The sequence below is a fragment of the Hyaena hyaena genome, unplaced genomic scaffold (assembly GCF_003009895.1).
Source record: "Hyaena hyaena isolate Hyena2069 unplaced genomic scaffold, ASM300989v1 scaffold_130, whole genome shotgun sequence".
NCBI lineage: Eukaryota > Metazoa > Chordata > Mammalia > Carnivora > Hyaenidae > Hyaena > Hyaena hyaena.
In genome coordinates this window covers 1,695,699-1,714,850 of record NW_024080762.1, presented here as the reverse complement: position 1 = coordinate 1,714,850, position 19,152 = coordinate 1,695,699, and the positions used below count along the sequence as shown (strand labels likewise).

Here is a 19,152-nt window from a genome sequence, read left to right as displayed (position 1 = left end):
TCATTTGTTTTTGTTTTTTTTTTAATTTTCTATGTTCATTCAATTAAAATAAATATGAGCATCTACCAGGAGTCAGGCATGATACGCCTTTATGATATACCTAATTTTCACAACTACTATGATAAATAGCTATTATTATCCATACTTTTTACACATGAGCAAACTGAGGCTCAGAGGGCGGATGAAGCTAGAAGTTAAAAATCTATCTGGTTTTGAAATCGACATTTTTTCCTTTGTTCCTTTTTTTTTTTTAAAGCCTATTACTAAGCTTACCCATCCATATACTGTAAAGAGAAGTTGTTCTACAAGGCTTATTACAAACAACAGCATCCTTCTGCCATCTCAATACTTTTCTGATCCCTGGAGACAACCCTTCTAAACTGATGTAACCGACTTTTTAATATTTACCATACTCATATTGCTGTCATCTTTGTGACCAAAAGTAATGACAAAGCATGTTCCAACATTCCTGGTCTATACCCTCCACAAAGACCGGTATGCCCCCAATAGAATGAAATGGTAATTTGAGTTAGCTCAATATATAATATTTTCTTTTAGTAACAGCCACTTTTTATTACACAAATAATATTCACAACTAAGGTACATAGTTCCCTGTATAACCTATTTTTTCTTTACATTTGTTAATGTTTTGCTTTACTTTCACACAATTCACTTCTAAATGCTTTCCTAGTTGTGTAAATCTCTGTTCAACATGTTAAAACATAGTAAGTATTCCATTTCTTTAAGAAATCTCTCTCAGAGCCTTCTAGTCTGCTCCAATCTGGCCTGGTTTCCCTCCATAACTGCTGTACAACCATCATTTGAAAAGCTACTTTTGTCATCATCACTATGGAAATTCCTTTTCTCTCTATTGTTTTATAATGACATGTTTTTAGTATGTGTCTGTTTTCATCTATTATGTTGGGCAATCATTGGGTGCTTTCAATCTAGAAATCCATGTCCTTCAGTTCCGTGAAATTTATTTGAATTACTTTACTCATGATTTGTCTACTTCATTTTCTTTGTTCAGTCTTTCTGGACTTCCTATTAATTGAGTCACTGGATCTTCTGAACTGCTCTATTTTCTTATCTTTTTTTTTTTAATTCCAGTTTACATACAATGCAATATTTGTTTCACGTGTAGTGATTCAATACTTCCATACAACAGCAGGTGCTTATCACAAGTGCCCTCCTTAATCCCATCACCTATTTCTCCCAATCCCCACCCACCTTCCCTCTGGTAACCATCAGTTTGTTCTCTATAATTAAGAGTCTGTTTCTTAGTCTCTCTCTTTTTCTTTTTTTTTTCCTCCCCTTTGCTCATCTGTTTTGTTTCTTAAGTTCCATGGATGAATGAAACCATATAGTTTTTGTCTTTCTCTGACTTATTTTGCTTATTAGCACAGTACTCTCTAGCTCCATCCGTATTGTTGCAGATGGCAAGATTTCATTCTTTTTGATGCCTGAGTAATATTCCATTATGTATATACACCACGTTTTATCTAATTGTGAATGGACACTTGAACTGTTAATCATAATTTGGCCTTTGCAGATAATGCTGCTTTAAATATCAGGGTGCATGTATCCTTTTGAATCAGTATTTTTGTATCCTTTAGGTAAACACATAGTATTGCAATTGCCAGATTATAGAGTAGTTCTATTTTTTAAGTTTCTGAGGAACCTCCGTACTGTTTTCCAGAATGCCACACCTGTTTGCTTTCCCACCAACAGTGTAAAAGGGTTCCCCCTTCTCTATATCCTCACCAACACCGCTATTTCTTGTCTTGTTGATTTTAGCCATTCTGGCAGGTGTGAAATGATATCTCATTATAGCTTTGATTTGTATTTCCTGACAATCAGTGATGTTGAGCATGTTTTCATGTGCCTATTGGCCATCTGTATGTCTTCTTTGGAAAAATGTGTACTCATATCTCCTGCCCATTTTTAATTAGATTATTCATTTTTTGAGTGTTGAGTTTTATTCTTTACATATTTTGGGTATTAACCCTTTATCAGATATATCATTTGCAAGTACTTTCTCTCTTTCCATAGGTTGCCTTTTAGTTTTGTTGATTATTTCCTTCACTGTGCAGAGCTTTTTATCTTAATGAGGTCTCAATAGTTCATTTTTGCTTTTGCTTCCTTTGCCACTAGAGACAGGTCAAGTAAGAAGCTGCTGCAGCTGAGGTTAAAGAGGTTGCTGCCTGTTTTCTGTAGGATTCCTGTAGGATTTTGATAGTTTCCTGTTTCACATTTAGGTCTTTCATCCATTTTGAATATATTTTTGTGTATGGTATAAGAAAGTGGTCTAGTTCATTCTTCTACATGTCGCTGTCCAGCTTTCTCAAAACCATTTGTTGAAGAGACTCTTTTTTCCATTGAATATTCTTTCCTGCTTTGTCAAAGATTAGTTGGTCGTACATGTGTGGGTCCATTTCTGGGTTCTCTATCTGTCCCATTGATCTATGTGTCTGTTCTTGAGCCAATACCATACTGTCTTGATTATAGCCCCAAACAATTTTCTTATCTTTTCTTGTCTCTTTCATCTCTTTGTCTTTTTGCTCAACCTTCAGAGATATGTCCTCAACTTTCTTTTCAAATATTCTAGTTCTTTCTTTATGCTATCATATTTTTAGTTTTCAAAGGCCCTTTTAACAATAAATGTTTGTCTTTCATGCACTTTGTTTGGTTCCATGTTTGCAGTTATATTTATGCAGAAGGCTGATTAGTTTCCCTTGTCTGTCCTGAAGTTTCCTTTCTCCTGCATAGTTTATTTCTTCCAAGTTGTATTAGATCCATTAGTTTTAGGTTCTTTGATATAAGATGTTTCTTCAAATGCAGTGATAAAACATAGGGCTGAAAAGAAGCACTGTTTGGAAGTTCTAGGGTGCAAAGGTGGAGCTTCCAAACTGGTCTTCCTTGTATGGTTATCTGGCTAGTCCATTTTGTAGGGAGAGTCCCTAATACCAAAACCTCTAGGTCTTTCCTTGAAGGTTGTACAAAAGTCCCAAAGACTTTTCGAACCATATATCCCATAGGGGATATATGAAATGTGGAAGCTGAAAGGAAGAAAAGGCTGGGGGAATCTTAATATTCAGTATGTAAACATGATTAAATCTCCTTATTCCAAATATATATCCCAGTCCTCAAATGTATCTGAGTACTCCAAGTAAAGAGATCTTCTATTTTATCCTTTCCAGAGAATAAATCTCCAGCTTTCTGCTAGGACTGGGGAATATCAGTCAGCCAGAAGCTTTTTTTTCAGGTTTACCCAGATGGTTTATGATTCAGCTTTCTTCTATTAAGACATTTAAAATTTGTCTATTTGCTTTTTGGATTCCACAATTTTATTATTGTTGTCTCTAACTGTTTTATACTTTGTTGTTGTTTGTCCTACATAGGTTTTGTTGTTTTAACAATTTTGGAGGAGGAAATAGAAATTAAGTTTATATATTTAACCTGCTATTTCCAGCCGTATGTTCTTCCTATTACGGTATATCTTTTTCCCAAAATTTGATCTCTAACATAATCTGGTCAGGATTTGCATTATCTTGGATTATGCCTCTATACACATTAAGGAAGCAGTCTTTAATAGGACTAAGAACCAGAGAGATTTCAATGTAATCTTCAGGTGTTCCGTGAAGGCCCAACTGCCTTCTACAACACAATAAGAGACAAAGATATTTACTTGTCAAATAACAACTCCATATATTCTCTTAAAGGCAAGAGAATTATTTCCTGGCAGTCTTTTCCAGTTCCATTTGTAAAACACTTAATTCAGAACAGAATCCAAATCCAAAGCTGGAAAATATTTTCACTGTCATCTGGTCTAATCTCCCTTCTCTTACAACAAAAAAATCACAAGTTATATAATGATTTAAAGACTTCATCCAAATCACAGTGCTAAACATAAAGCTCCTCATGTAAATCTGATCAGGTGCCTGTCACACAGTAAGTACGTAATACTTGTTGAAAAATAGGTAAGTTTCAAAACCAGCTGCTCTAACAATTTGCTTCTTACAGGAGGCTAAGTATAAATTATAGTCAATTAATAAATAAAATGATAATACCCCTATTAACTCGGTGTATATACCTTATATCCGAATCTGAAGCCTTCTGCCTCACTGCCAATTTTGTAATCTCTCCTTGAGACATAGTCTTATGAAGCTTTGCTTCTTCATCAACTGAAGAAAATCGCTGTGATGTCTGTAATAATTACATATATGGAAGACTTTAAAACCAAGTAACTATAAGACAGCACTGTAATTAAAACTCAAGTTATAGAATTGAGAATTTTATCTATTAAAAATATATAAAAATACATTCATATTATTCAGCAACTCATTGAAATAAAAGAACCTACTAAAAACTTTATTAACTTCCTAGTAATCTGAAGTAAAGAGAACCTGGGTCAATGAAATGCTGAATAGTACCTACCAGCTCATGTTTTCTGACAACTTAACAATGAATATCAAGTGGAAAGGTATGAAAGAAATCAAAGCCAAATAAAGATACAGACAAAAGATCCAGGATCTGATAAATCTACAGACAAAAGATCCAGGATCTGATAAATCTAGAATACTAAGTATAGTATTTCATGCCTCCTTTTATTTGTCCCTACAAGGTAATAATTATTATGACCTAACATGCTATTATAGATTCTTATTATATACCCAGTCAAGGATTTTAAAAAGCTAGATCAAAGGAAGATTTAAAACAAACCCAAAGACCAAACAATTAAAGATCATTATCACCACTAATGCTCTATACTATAAATGACTTACATGGCTTTATCAAACTGGGACCTGAATTTCAATTGGCAATTATTGTTCCATTTGTTTACAATGTGCCCCTTTAAAATTTGGAGGAGAAAAATTCTTGTTACCTATTCAAATCATTTCCTAGTGTTTCATTTTTCTATAAGTATAGGATGTTTTCTTTAGCCTTTTAGTCTGCTTGACTATGGCCTTAACAACTGAAATAGAAAATAATGTGGTTTGTTAAAATTTAAAGAACAGACTTCTGCTTCTGGCCAGAAGAAGTAACAGGAACCTGTTTTATCCTCCTGTCTGAAACAACCAAAAACAAAAACAAAACAAAAACTCAGACAAAATCTTAAGAACCAGCAGTTATCAAGATGATGGACAGGGATGCCTGAGAGATGGGAAACAAAAGAAGTAGGCCTTTCAGCTTCCCCAGCCTAGTGCCTTTAGGCAGTTTCCAGGCTGTGACACAGGGAGGGAGAGTTCACGTAAACCCTGGTGGACGCTCTGAGTTGAACACATGAAGCTGAAGTCCAGAGAGACCAAGGTGACTAGAGACCAAAAGACAGAGTACTGAAGAGGAAAGAGATGCACAAATAAAGATTCTAGAGATCTTCATAAGTTATTTAACTTAGTATCATCAACACTTCTATGTCAGACAACTACCCAAGACCAGGCAAACGACCACCTAAAAGGATGAAAGGTAATAGAAACTCACTCCTACAAAATCCCAGTAATAGTGCTTGTGCCCAAGAGTCAGAATATATAACTTTATGATTCCCAGGGCACTGAGTGAAGTACACAGAGGATCTTGCTTCAATAGTCAAGAATAATGAGCCCTAGGTGAACTATTGCTCTGTTTAAGCCTAACAAGTCTTTGTTTTATTTAATAAAAACTGTATATTAAGTACAGAACGTATTACTCGATTTACATATACATATTACAATGATTACTACAGCCAGACTTATTTAACATATCATCTCCTCACATGGTTTGTGTTCTGGCAGTGAGAACACCTGAAAGCTACTCTTTTAAAAAATTTCCAATATTCAATACAATGAGACTAACAAATCTTAAAAGGAAGACCTAATTGCTTAGGAATAAACTGTTTCCAGAACCAAGTTCTAGAATATTACTGGAAATAACAGTCTCAAGAATATTAAGTAAATACAAAAGTATCTAGCACCCAATAAGACAAATTCACAATATCGGGCATCCAATAATAAACTAGGCATGCAAAGCAATAACAGTATATGACTGACAAAGAAAAAAAAATTAATCCATCTATAGTGACCCAAAACTGACATAAATGCTGAGGATTAGGAGATCAGAGAACTGACAAAAGGACTTAAAACTGCGTGTGATTCAAAGTGACATATTTTTGTTTTTAATTTTTTAATGTTTGTTTATTTTTGTGATAGAGACGGAGTAGGAGTTGGGAAGGAGCAGAGAAAGACAGGGAGGGAAGGGAGAAAGACGGAGGCAGAGAATCTGAAGCAAGATCCAGACTCTGAGCTGTTAGCACAGAGCCCGATGTGGGGCTCAAATCCATGAACTGTGAGATCATGACCTGAGATCATGAGCTGAACTTGGACACTTAACCAACTGACCTATCCAGGTGCCTCCAAGGTGACATATTTTTAAAAACACTGCTTCTGAGGAAAATGAAAGTAAAAAAGAAGAAAGGGGTGCCTTCTGGAGACTGAGTAGTGAAAGCAAAAAGAAGTAAAAGTGTAAAATTTAGAATCTAGCAAGGCAAAAAAAGAAGCAAAAAATGGAGGACACGACAATGCCTTCACCACACATACACACACACACACACACACACACACACACAAACTAACAGAGTCAAAACAGGCTGCCTATAAAAGAAATTTATCCTTGTTACACAGACAGAAGGGGAAGCCCTTGAAATCAAGTTACTTATAAACTATCCCAAATGAACATGCATAAATTAAGATATACAAAATCTACACAAGCTACAATAAGAAAACAAAGAAAATGAGAACCAAAATTCAATTGATTAACCCATCTCGCACTGAACAAACAAAAACCAAGCATGAAGCAGAAAACCGTAAATCAAAAATGAATTTAAAACTTCACATATATGAAATACCATATTAATCAGAAATTCAAAAATTAAAAACAGAAATGAGCTCCCCACTCCCTAGAAAAACCAGGAAGAAGCAAAGGGAATGGAATGAACGCAGGAAAGAAATAAAAATATAGTAAAGAATAACTTAGAAGATGCCCAAGGGAGAAAATATACAAATACAAATTCAAAAGGGATTAAACAAAGGCAGGAAGATAATAAAGAATATAAAGTGATTAAAAAGAAATTAATAAAAAGAGTCAGAGAGAAAGTGGTTGAGATGGAAGATAAGAAAAGAAGATAAAAATTATTTATAATTGGGAGTCCCTACACAAGGAAAACAAAACAAGGAATAGAACACAATATCTAAAGCTGTAATCTATGAAAGTGTTTCAAAAAATAAGGCAAAGCCCAAATTTATACACACACACATACACACACACACACATACACACACACACACAGAAGTCCTGCAGGTATATGGGATAACTTAACCTGTGATGATCAAATTGAAGACATATCCTAAATTTTAGATATAAAGAAAGAAAGCCTGAAGGTCTTCAAGTAAAAAAAGCCAATAACTCTTTGTAAGAGCAAGAGAATTAGACTGGTAACAGACTTCCAAAAATAAGGAATAAAGTAAGACAACAAAATAGCATTTTCAAAACCTCAGGTATGAATTAAAGTATGAATCAAGGATTTTATATGTAGCCAAGATGTCCCTTCAAATATCAAGGGAATTCCAGAGGTATAGCCTTCCTGAGTAAAGTACTAGGAGAAAAGGTACAACCAATTGAGAGATAAATATGGAAACTTCAGCAAAATATTTGATATGATCATTTCAGATATTTAATAGCTCTAAGACAAAAAATAAAGGTGGGGACTAGAGTCAAAGAATGTAAAATTAAATGTTCTGACTAAGCAAAAGTAAAAGCCTAAAAAACAGAAGAAACGTAGAATAGAATAATTTATCAATAGTTGTGCCAAAACTGGTAAGAATTAAAAAATATTGTTTACAAACAACTAACTTAAGAATAATAGATTAAATTAAAATATGGTAAATTAAGGGCATTTTTAAAAGTTATATACAAACCCAGAGAAAAAGAGCATACCACCTCATATCAAAAGAAATTTTAAAAAGTGAAAGAAAAAAGCAACAAACAGCAAACTTAACATAATGCAGAATAACATAAAATTCTAAGAGTTGAGACTGAATCTATCAGTTATATCAATAAATGGATTTAACTCATATATAAGGCCAAAAAATTTTAATTTGGTTCACAAAGTAGGAACCAACTATAATGCATATAAAACATGCATCTCAAACAAAAGGGTTCAGAAAGGCTAAAAATAAAGGAACGAGTAAACGTATTCTAGGCAAATGGAAATAATTAAGAAAATAGAGGCTATGATATTATTGGTTAAGTAGAATTCAAGCAAAAAGCACTGAATGTGACAAAGAACACTTTTTAATATGAAAAGCCATAATTCATGGTGAATAATAGGAAACTTTAACACAACATTCTCTGTATAAAACAGCGGTATAAATAATAATAAGTATATAGAAGATAAACACCTCATCAGTAAGGAAGAAATTATGGTTATATATTGAAATTTTACATTCTAAATACAGAATAAACCTTCTTAAAAAATGCACAAGGTACAGTCACAAAAACTGACCACATATTAAGTAACAAAGAAAACAACAACTGAAGACTTAAACACATTAGAACAAACAAGATACATCTGAAGTAGTGATCAGAAAAAAATTCATAGCCTTAAAAACCTGTACCAATAAAAATAACTTTAATAATGAATTAAATTCCCCACTAAAAATGTAGCAAAAGAAGACAGTAAACCAAAAGAAAATATAAGGAAATAAAGGTAAAAATGGAAATCAGTGGGGAATGGGGGCATGGGGACACTAGATACAATAAATAAAAATTCTGTTATTTTGGAAAAAAGTAACAAAGACAAATGACTAGCTAATTTAAAAGGAAAAAGGAAAAAACAACAAATCTACAAAATACGAAATGATGAAAGAAAAATAACCATTGAAACAGATTTTTTTAAAAATCATGGGACTATTTCCAGACCTCTATGCAAATAAATCTAGAAAATTAGATGAAATGAATAATTTCATAAGAAAAAATGAATTATCAAAATTGACTCCCTCAGATTGAAAGCTTATGAGACTAATTTCTCTAGAAGAAATACAGGAAACAAGGAAATATACCATAAAAAAGTACCAATCCAAGATGGTTTCATAGGGAAATTCTACCACATCTTTAAAGAGCAGAGTTGCGATGCTATGAACAATCCATATATAAATACTAATTGATTCAACAGTATGGCTGCTGTGCTGGGACTGCCAATCCAAACCTTTCATGTCAAACTCTGTTCAATATCAACCAGATTTCTAATTTCCAAGACCCATCTCAAAATCACCAGCCCAGGTTCTAAAATTTTATAAACATCCTCTCCTGAGGCTTCCCCTTTCTGAGACCTAATCAAGGTGGATTTTCCTTTACTGTAAAATAAGATAAAAAACTTAGCCTTACTCTATCTACAGGTTTTTCTGGCAATCTTCTGTGGAGTGAGTAGTGGTGAGAAGGAAAATTCAACATAGATAAGGACTCATGAATGTCTCAGAGAATAACAAAGAGAAACAGGAAGTTGACAGTAGGTTTGGGGATAAAATGAGAAGTTTATCATACTGGAGATAAAGAAGACAAATTTTGGAGAGCTATTTAGAAGTCATGCCCATAGAGATGATTACTTTCCATCTAGGGAAAGACAGAGAAAACATAACGTTACCTATACCAGTCCTACTAATAAGGAATAGAAATGATGTGACTAACTCACTTACTATCTAGAATACTGTGAGACTAAAAAACTATATGAAAACTTTCTCAAAAATATTACATGACAGGGGCGCCTGGGTGGCTTAGTCGGTTAAGCGTCCGACTTTCTCTTAGGTCTTGATCTTTCTGTTTGTGGGTTCGTGCCCCTTTTTGGGCTCTGTTCTGACTGCCAGCTCTGAGCCTGGAGCCTGTTTCAGTCTGTGACTCCCTCTCTCTGACCCTCCCCTGCTCATGCTGTCTCTCTCTCTCCTAGAAATAAATAAAACATTAAAAAATATATATATATTACATGACAGAATATATCATTATTCTTGGGTAAAAGCCGACACAATGGATAGAACTGAATGAGAGCAGCATACAGAGATTAAACAGTTACTCACATGGCAGAATTAAAGGCAGAAAGTTTAAAGAAAAAAAAAAACACCAAAGGAGGAAACTACTACTCTTTCCACTCCTCCTAGTAGGTAACAATTAATTAATGTTAATTTAATTAATTAACCACTGATGAATTCCAGAGGTAGTGCTTATCAAATTCTCTTCAGGTAATTCATTTATAACAGTCTTTATCCCACTGGATCAGTTATTTCACAAGTAGAAAGGTAAGATGGCTTCTTCCAAGATTGAATGACACTCTTTTTAGCGAATGTCAGAGTGATAGGATGATCACTTTGTCCAGAAAAAAAAAAAAAATCCAGTTTTTTAAAAATCCATGTGCCTAGAAAAATCAAGCCTATTGAAAACCCTGGAGATACCTGAATTTTTGAGAATTCAGTAGATCCCATTTATAAACAATTAGTCTTCGTCTTCACAATAACAGATAACATTAGAACATGGCATATTTTCAAAATAAACAAACAGAAACACATTTTAAACTGTTTCTACCCTTCCCACCCCAACCCCAATTAGTATCTATCAGCATATTCTAGAAAGCAAAGCTTCTTCATGCAAGTGTCCACCAGAAACAACCACCACCACCTGTTCCTAAAATAGCTAGTGATGAAACAGAAAGACAGTGAAAAAGCTGGGGCTATATACACTGTGCAGGGATACAGAGTGCTCTACAACTACTGGCATGCAGTGACCGTCAAAAGCAGGTGAACAGAATCATAGGCAGAGGCTACCAGCTAGAACCCTTAAAGGGGACCAAATGCTCCAAGCAGAAAGCCCAACTTCCAGTTCATCTCAGTAAGAGATTTCAGTGAGGAAGAATTCTACCACCAAAAGGACTAAGGTTTGTAACAAAGAAAACTCTCAGGAACAAAACAGCAATTAACAAATGCTAAGTTCTTCCACTAATGAAAAATCTACGTACGCTTTCGAGAATAATTTAAGTATGCTCCCTATTTACACTAAAAAAAAAGTACTTTTCAGTAAAATTAGTTGCTCTGTAACATAATTTCATCTGTAACTACTAATCACATGGTAGAGTACGTTTTATTATTTATAACTCAAAAACAGGGCACCTCCAAAATGGAGTTACTTTACCCTACACTGAAGAGAAGGCTTTGGCTCTGGTTACATATATTAATAGACAGACAGATTGTTTCTAACTTTTACAACCCTATGGTTTAGCTCAGGGTTATGACTCATTTGTCTAATTAAAGAACTAGTCATACATTTTTTCTATTTTTATTTTTTCTTTCTTAGAATACCAATATTATCATTTAAAAATGGGGTCTATTTCTAACAGAAGATGAAGACAATGAGGGTATTCTAGAAATTAGCAGAAAATATAATTCTTTGGCACAAACAGCTTACAACAGCTCAAAGATAAAATATTTAGTACGTCAAAAGAAGACCAACCTAAAATTTTTCTCCCATAATGAACACATACTAAAGAAGAACATTAGAAACCCAACTTAATTAAGGATATGCATAGAAATAAACTGCATATATCACTCCATTTGATGAGTGATAATGTTTTAGTACATATTAGACGTACAGACTCCTTATATTGTGGATTTTCCAGGACAATTCCAAAATCAAACATTTTATATCCATAAATACATGCATACCTGTCAAACTATATATACCTAATTTTGGATGAAATATGATGATCAAGTTATATTCTTAGTCAAATATTTTGACTAAGTGCAGCTTTATTCAAACTCCAATGTTATAATTTGTGATTAGTCCAAATTCACATTACATACAGACTTCTACCTGGATAGGTTGGTCCAGGAAAACATTTTTGGCATTGTTCATTTGTTAAAATTTCATGTTAAGGGGTACCTGGGTGGTACAGTTAGTTAAGTGTTTGACTCAATCTCGGCCCAGACCGTGATCTCACAGTTCGTGGGTTCAAGCCCCGCACTGGGCTCTCTTCTTCTTTCTGACCTTCCCCTGCTTGTATGTGCTCACTCTCTCTCTCACAAAATAAATAAACTTAAAAAAAAAAATCACGTTTATTTCAATTACTAAATAATTGTGGAGGGAAGCAAGTTTAAAGGCCAAAAGCAAAAAAAAAAAAAAAAAAAGATAGGAGAGTACCATTTCAGTTAAAAGCGAATGAAGTATTTAACAATACTCAATTTACTAGACCAAGGATCAATCGGCAAACTATGGCCAGCAGGTCAAATACAGCCCACTGTTTTTGTAAACAGTTTTACTGGAACACAGTTCTGCCTATTTGTTTAGTTATTATCTATGGTTGTTTTCACTTTACAACAGCAGAGCTGACCAAGAACAGCTAAAATGTTTACTATCAGACCCTTTACAGAAAACAGTTGGTGGCCCCTGCTTTAGACTTTTTAAGATATAACAAAAAATCTCTACATTAGTACTAAATTAAATAACCCTAACTTTCTCTAATTTATGATTTGAGAAATGCTGTTAAAGTGCCCTTTATCTGGTCTTATTAAATTAAGGTTTAGTTTTATTGCTGTGTTCACTGAGGTTTCCCATGTACAAACCATTATACAAGGAAGAAGCTGTGAAGGTTAGCTTTAGATTAGCAAAGACTAGTCACTATTCCCATTAGATTTGCTTGTTCCCTATTTTTCTTATATTGCTATAAAATTACCATTTCGGAGTCACTGTGAGAGGCCTGACCCAGGCTGGGTGCAGGCCCTAGCTCAGAGTGAGAAGCTTGGTCAAGGGAGAGAATGGGCTCAATAATGTCATCGTAATCATCTTCCTCTGTATCCCCCTCCCCATCGGCAAAAGTACCTCTAGTCAAGAAATCGGAGCGCGTCCGCGCCATTCGAGCTTTCTTTTTATGGGCCGGTCTGGCAACCTGCTTGACCAAATGATAAAACAAATAACACAACAATGTTTTGTTTTGGTTTTTTTGGAGATGATGTCAATGAAAGACATCAGAGAGCTCATGAATTTCTTGAAACATCCCTCCACCCCACTGTATCCTCTCTACTAGAAGTGACAGAGATAACCAAAAGCAATCCATATACATTACTCTGGACAAAGAACACGAATGGAAGCTAAATCTATACTGTTCTCCATAGCCAAGGAAGTCTTTTTTCACTGCCATAATATGTCACCAAAGTCACTTGCATAAACTGCCTTCTTTTTTTAAGAAAAGTCTTTTTTGTAAACATAATCTGGGATTTTATACACCATTCCTTCCCTGAAGTACACCTCCCTAAGTATAACAGACTTAACTCATGGCTTCTTTCCCATAAACACTTGGGAGTAAATGTATAAATGAGGTGCTCTACTTATTAGAATAATAATTTCCAAAATAAGTGCATCTATGTTGTATAAGCGAGATAAAATTCAATTCTTACCTCTCCTTGGCCCGGCCCAGTTAACTTCACAGGTTTCCAATTTGGTTCATCTTGTTTATGGAGTAGAGGATTTCCACTGCTTAAGGCTTCCTTCTGGACACTTAGGATAAACCAACAGGATTACATTTCAATTCCTAGCAGACATCGCATGGCAATAGTCTTAAAGTACAATATGAAATATGACCTAACAAGCCAAGTCAAAGAATTCTAGCATATTACATAAATATTTCCTGATCTTATCCAGTTCCTAAAACAACATATCAATGTTTTTCTGCCTACCCTGATTAATAGTATTATCAAGAATTAACATATGTGATTGAATTACTGGAAGCCTATCCCTAATAATCACTGGGTATATTCTATTATGCATATGTTTAAGAATAGTAGCAGCAGAATTAACTAAAGAAAACAAATGGATTTGATAAGGGAAAATACTACATTCCCAAATCTTTAAAATTAGTCTTAGAAGGGACCTTTTATTCTAATCATTATAAAATATCTGATAACTATCTTAGTTTTAAAATTGTTATACAGAGCAATGAGGTTGCCTCAGTCGGTTAAGTGTCCGACTTTGGCTCAAGTCATGACCTCATGGTTCATGAGTTCAAGCCCTTCATTGGGCTCTGTGCTGTCAGCTCAGAGCCTGGAGCCTGCTTTGGATTCTATGTCTCCCTCTCTCTCTCTCTCTCTCTCCCCCCCTCCCCGACTCGCATTCTCTCAAAAATAAACATTAAAAAAATTTTTTTAATTGTTATACAGAACAAAATCAACACTAGAAGGATAAAGTAACTGTTACCAAGTTAAAAGATAGTCCAAGCAGATAGTCCAGTGTTTATGAAACTTTAATTTTGCTTAAATAACCACATGATGTGACTACTTTATCATTATATTCTATGTAGAAATGGATACCTGCTGAAATTCTGAACAAAATCCAGTACTTGCATGGCCCCAATTATCTACCTTAACTCAGAACCATGAGTCTTAAAATTTATCAACATACCACTAACCTCTCCTTAGCAGAGCTATAAGCTCACTGAGAATCATACCTTACCTTCTAACATAGTGGTGGGTTTAAAGTACACACTAACATGATACAAGTTGGCAGACTAACTGCTCTCTCATGCAAAATCTTCCATTTAATTTTTACAAATGAAGACCGAGGGGCCATAAGAGGTTATACTGTCCTTTACCCTATGCATAAATCCCTAAACAACCTTAAATAGATGAAATCTTCCCTAGCTAAAGGCATCTATGGTATCTCCCTTTTTGACCAATGAATGATCAAACCTAGCAATCGTAGGCTATCCTAAAAGATTCCCTTTTATTAAAATCTATCTTGCCACATTAAAGTCTATTGGCCTTTGATTTATTCTCAAAACAGGGAAACAATTATCAGGAACTTTGACAGCACCTGAACACCCTAGCCAACTTTTAAAATCACAGCATTTTCTTTATATTTCTCCATGATTTCTTTTTTGTTCTTCATCATTAACCAGATGAAAGCCACTATGCACTTTATCTATGGAAAGTGCATTTCTTTTCTATAGAAAGATCACTAATCTAAAATTACTTCCTAATCATGAAATCCAATGGCAATTCCTAATCATGAAACTCAAGTTCCATTCCCAGCTATTTCTCTCCATATGTGATCTTGAACAAGTCATTTCATCTCTATAGGCCCAGTGAGCTCACTTACAATATGTGGGAACTGGACAAAATAATTTAGAAACACCAACATTTAGAACTCTATAAATTGCTAAGATTTCTAGTATTATTACTTATACAACAAGAGAAGCTTTTAAATATGAATTTTACTTAAGCTTTCACAGAAACAACCTAACACAATCATTTTGGTGATAAATAGATCTTAATGAGACAAAGCAAACTAGATCAAGTATCCTTAAGATTGTTTACCTTGGAAAAATGATAAAAGTAGTTACAAGAATTGACAAGAATGATCAATGTTTTTGAAATCTATAAGTAAGCCATTTACAGAACTGATTCATAGATCCAACAACTACACAAACATAATACCAACACACACACACACACACACACCCCTCCCATCACTGAACTTAATGAGAATGAAAGGAAATAATGTTTTTAACTCTCTGATGGGCTTATATATGCTTACACAAAGTCTTTGAACTTTTGGGCAATCTCTAGGTTAATGGGCAAGTATAGACCTCAAGCTGTCATTTAATCCAGCTGCATTTCATAATACCAAACAGAAACCCCTGATGGAAAAATAAAATATCAGTGCTCTTTTGCTCATATTTACAAAGGGTTTCCATAAAATCTGTACATAATTTTAAAGACTAAAAGACTTAAAAAGCTTAAGCTATGATAAGAGTGAAAAGGTTATTTTCATAGTTAATGTGAAACGTAATTATTTTTAGCTCTAAGATATATACCCTCCCTTTCATTTAAACACTGACATTCTCAAGACACCTTGATGGCTAAGTTGGTTGATCATCCGACTCTTGATTTTGGCTCGGGTCATAATCTCATGGTTGTGATACTGAGCCCTGCACTGGGCTCCACACTTACATGGAGCGTGGGACTTGCTCGGGACTCTCTCCCTCTCTGCCCTTCCGCCACTTGTTCTCTCTCTCTCCCTCTCCCACCCAAAATAAAAATTTAAAAACAAAATACTGACATTGTCCCATAAGAACTGAATGAGTCCACTATACAACAAAGACTTAATAAAATTTCTTAAATTTTATCATCTTTGTTTTTATGTTCCACTTAAAAAGGGCTTTTCTCATGGTGACCACTAGTTAAGAAAACTTACAAGTATAAAGAACTTCTACTTAAGTAGTCAAACTCTTAGAAACAAAGTAGAATGGTGGTCACCAGAGGGACGCCTGGGTGGCATAGTCAGTTGAGCATCCAACTCTTGATTTCAGCTCAGGTCATGATCTGAGGGCTGTAAGATTGAGCCCCATATTGGCTCTGCACTAAGCAAGGAGACTGCTTGAGATTCTTTCTCTTTCCCTCCCTGTCCTGTGCCCCCCCTACCCGCTCTCAAGTGCACATGCGCTCTCTCTCTCCCCCTCCGCCCCGAAAGAAAGAAAGAAAGAAAGAAAGAAAGAAAGAAAGAAAGAAAGAAAGAAAAGAAAGAAAGGGAAGGAAGGGAGGGAGGGAGGGAGGGAGGGAGGAAAGAAGAATGGTGGTTTCCAGGGGCTTGGAATAAGGAGAATGGGGTAGTTGCTGTTTGATAGGTAATAAGAGTTTCTCTTGCAAGATGAAAAAGTTCTACAGATCCACTGTACAACAATGTGCAAATAGTTAACACTACTGCTCTATATAATTAAGAATGGTTACGATGGTAAATTTTATTCTTTTTCTGTTTTTTACTACACATAAAAAAAAGTATAAAGTACTCAGAGAAGACCCAGTAGGCCAATAGCTGGGACAAAGTATATTAACTTTTAAGTCTGACACTAACAACCTTGGACTTGCCACACCTGAAAGATCTAAGACAACCAGCATTTGCTGAATGCTTAGCCTACTATATTCAGGCACCATACTGACCTTCACAAATGCCTTCTCACTTAATGAGGAGGAACCAAAAAACTCTATCTATGGTTAGTCAAAGAGCCCTATGGTATAATTATATCCAATTTCAGGAATCTGCTAGAGTCAACAATTAGGGGATTTTTTTTACACAGAGAAAATGGCTCATTTCAGTAGCACCCATACAAATAGTTGAGGTAGATTTAAGCACCTTAATAAAATTCACCAAAAAGTTTCCCATTTATACAGAAAATAAATATTTCACTTACAGGGAAATATTCATACTGTCCTTTGGTGTGAAGAAAATGACCCTATTAGTTCCATCTCTGGAAGGGCCATCAGATTTGTGGATATAAGACTGAGCTGGCCTATGATGCTCTCTTTTTGAAATACGATTATTAGAAAGTTTACAGGCTACGTTCATTTGGGTACACATTCTGTCTGTCTTGGATAATTCCTTGGTACTAGTAGATTGGTATGGGCTTCCTTTCCTTTCAAAGAACAAGGTGACAGGTCGGTCCTTCTGGGATAGGTGAGCAGAAGGGCTGTCTTTTGGAAGAAGAGCTGCATCTTTTACAGTTACAAATGGAGGCCCTAGTACATTGGGTTCTCCCTTATTTGGAGTATTCAGAATGAGGAGAGATGAAGGCCTCTCTACTCTTTGTTTTGATGGATGGAAAGATGGTGCCAGGAATGACTCCCCAGTTCTTGGCCTTTCAATGGTCTTGAAGGCTTTACGTTCCTTCTCTAAAATATCTGTTTGCTGACGAATCTGTTCCATCATCTCTTTTTCATTCTGCTGCTGCAAATGCCTTTGCCTTTCTTCCTTCTCAGTGTTTAGCTTTTCTAACTTCTTCAGCACAGTATTAGAAGAATCCGTATTCAAAGACCTAACAACTTGATTTTCTCCCGAGGAGTGGTACTTTCTGGCTTCCCTGCTGATATCCAAAGTAAGAGCTGAAAGTGTTTCTTCACTTTCTAGGAGCTTGTTTCTCTGGATACCTGTGTCTAGTTGGGAACTTGTTTTCAGTGGGTCTTGTTGAGGAATATAAAAAAATGTAGGCAGACTATTTGAAATAAAGGGCTCTCTCAGCTGTGGCTTACAAGTAATAGATTCAGAACTGCAAACCAGTTTTTCCTTCATAGTCCCATTCTTCAAATGCACCGAGTCAGATGGTGTCCCCTTTTCAACTGTTGTATAGTTAGTATCATTTGAGGCACTGAGGGCATTGTCCTGTGAATCAAATTTTGGACTACTAGATATTTTGGATGACAGAAAATGCAAGTCTCCTTCATCTAAAATTATGGACTCGAGTTTGCTCTTCTGGCCTTCCTCACAGCTCAGAAGTTCTAAGCTTCCTTGAGAGCTTTCACTGTCAGGTGTACCCTGTGGAGACTGAAGGCCTTCAGGCATCAGTTCTGTAGACCATCTACGTTCCTCTGAAGGAGACATGCCACCAAGAGAACGAACTTTCAGCAATTCTAAACTAAATATAGCTTGCTCTAGTTCTCTCATTCTCCGACTTTCTCTTTTGGCCCGACCTACTTTTTTCTGGTGGAGATCCTCCAAGGACTTAGGTCTCTCTCTTACAATCACTTGTTCCTGCAAGTCCACACCACTTTGGCTTCTAGCTCTCTCCTGTCGCTTGTTTGGGGACTCTTTCAAGCAGTCCATTGAATTCTCCTGGATAATTCGATTACTCTCTATCACAGATTTACATTCCTCTATAGCTTTCACTCGGTTGTCAAAGGAACAATCCTCCCATTCTGAAGGGTCTGAGCCCTGAATTTCGAGAGCTCCATATGGCTCAGGATCTGCCAACCCAAGTTCTACTTTTGTTTCTTTCAGTCTTTGTTCTTTTAAAACCTTAAATCTATATAAAAAGAGGAAAAAATGGGTTAGAAAGATTTTTTAGTTAATGCTACAGAGATTACATTTTAACGAGAATTTAAGAAATAAATGGAAAGTTTCAAAATTTTCTTCTTAAACTAACTTGGATGCACATTTCACAATTCTATTCCTATGAGTGAGATATTTTATTAAGTACATTAATCTTAATAGGGATCTAGTCAAAACATAAACTAACTCAGAAGTAAAGCTCTCATTTTAAAATATCTTTATTTAAAGGTACACCTTAAAAATGAAATTAAAGTTTCTGACATTAAAAAC

At 35.2% G+C, this 19,152-nt stretch overlaps 1 protein-coding gene across 3 annotated transcripts in view; it reads right to left on the bottom strand.

Annotated features, from left to right (window-relative positions):
* The window catches only part of MYO9A (myosin IXA), a 233,627-nt gene that overhangs the window by 87,140 nt on the left and 127,335 nt on the right, over positions 1-19,152 (bottom strand). For all 3 annotated transcript variants that reach the window (XM_039237839.1, XM_039237840.1, XM_039237841.1), the window contains 4 exons: positions 17,252-18,856; positions 13,464-13,563; positions 12,743-12,955; positions 4,094-4,206 (listed from right to left, as the gene is read on the bottom strand). In XM_039237839.1, the coding sequence (XP_039093770.1) occupies positions 4,094-4,206; positions 12,743-12,955; positions 13,464-13,563; positions 17,252-18,856 (2,031 nt within the window). The remainder of the gene's footprint in view (positions 1-4,093; positions 4,207-12,742; positions 12,956-13,463; positions 13,564-17,251; positions 18,857-19,152) is intronic.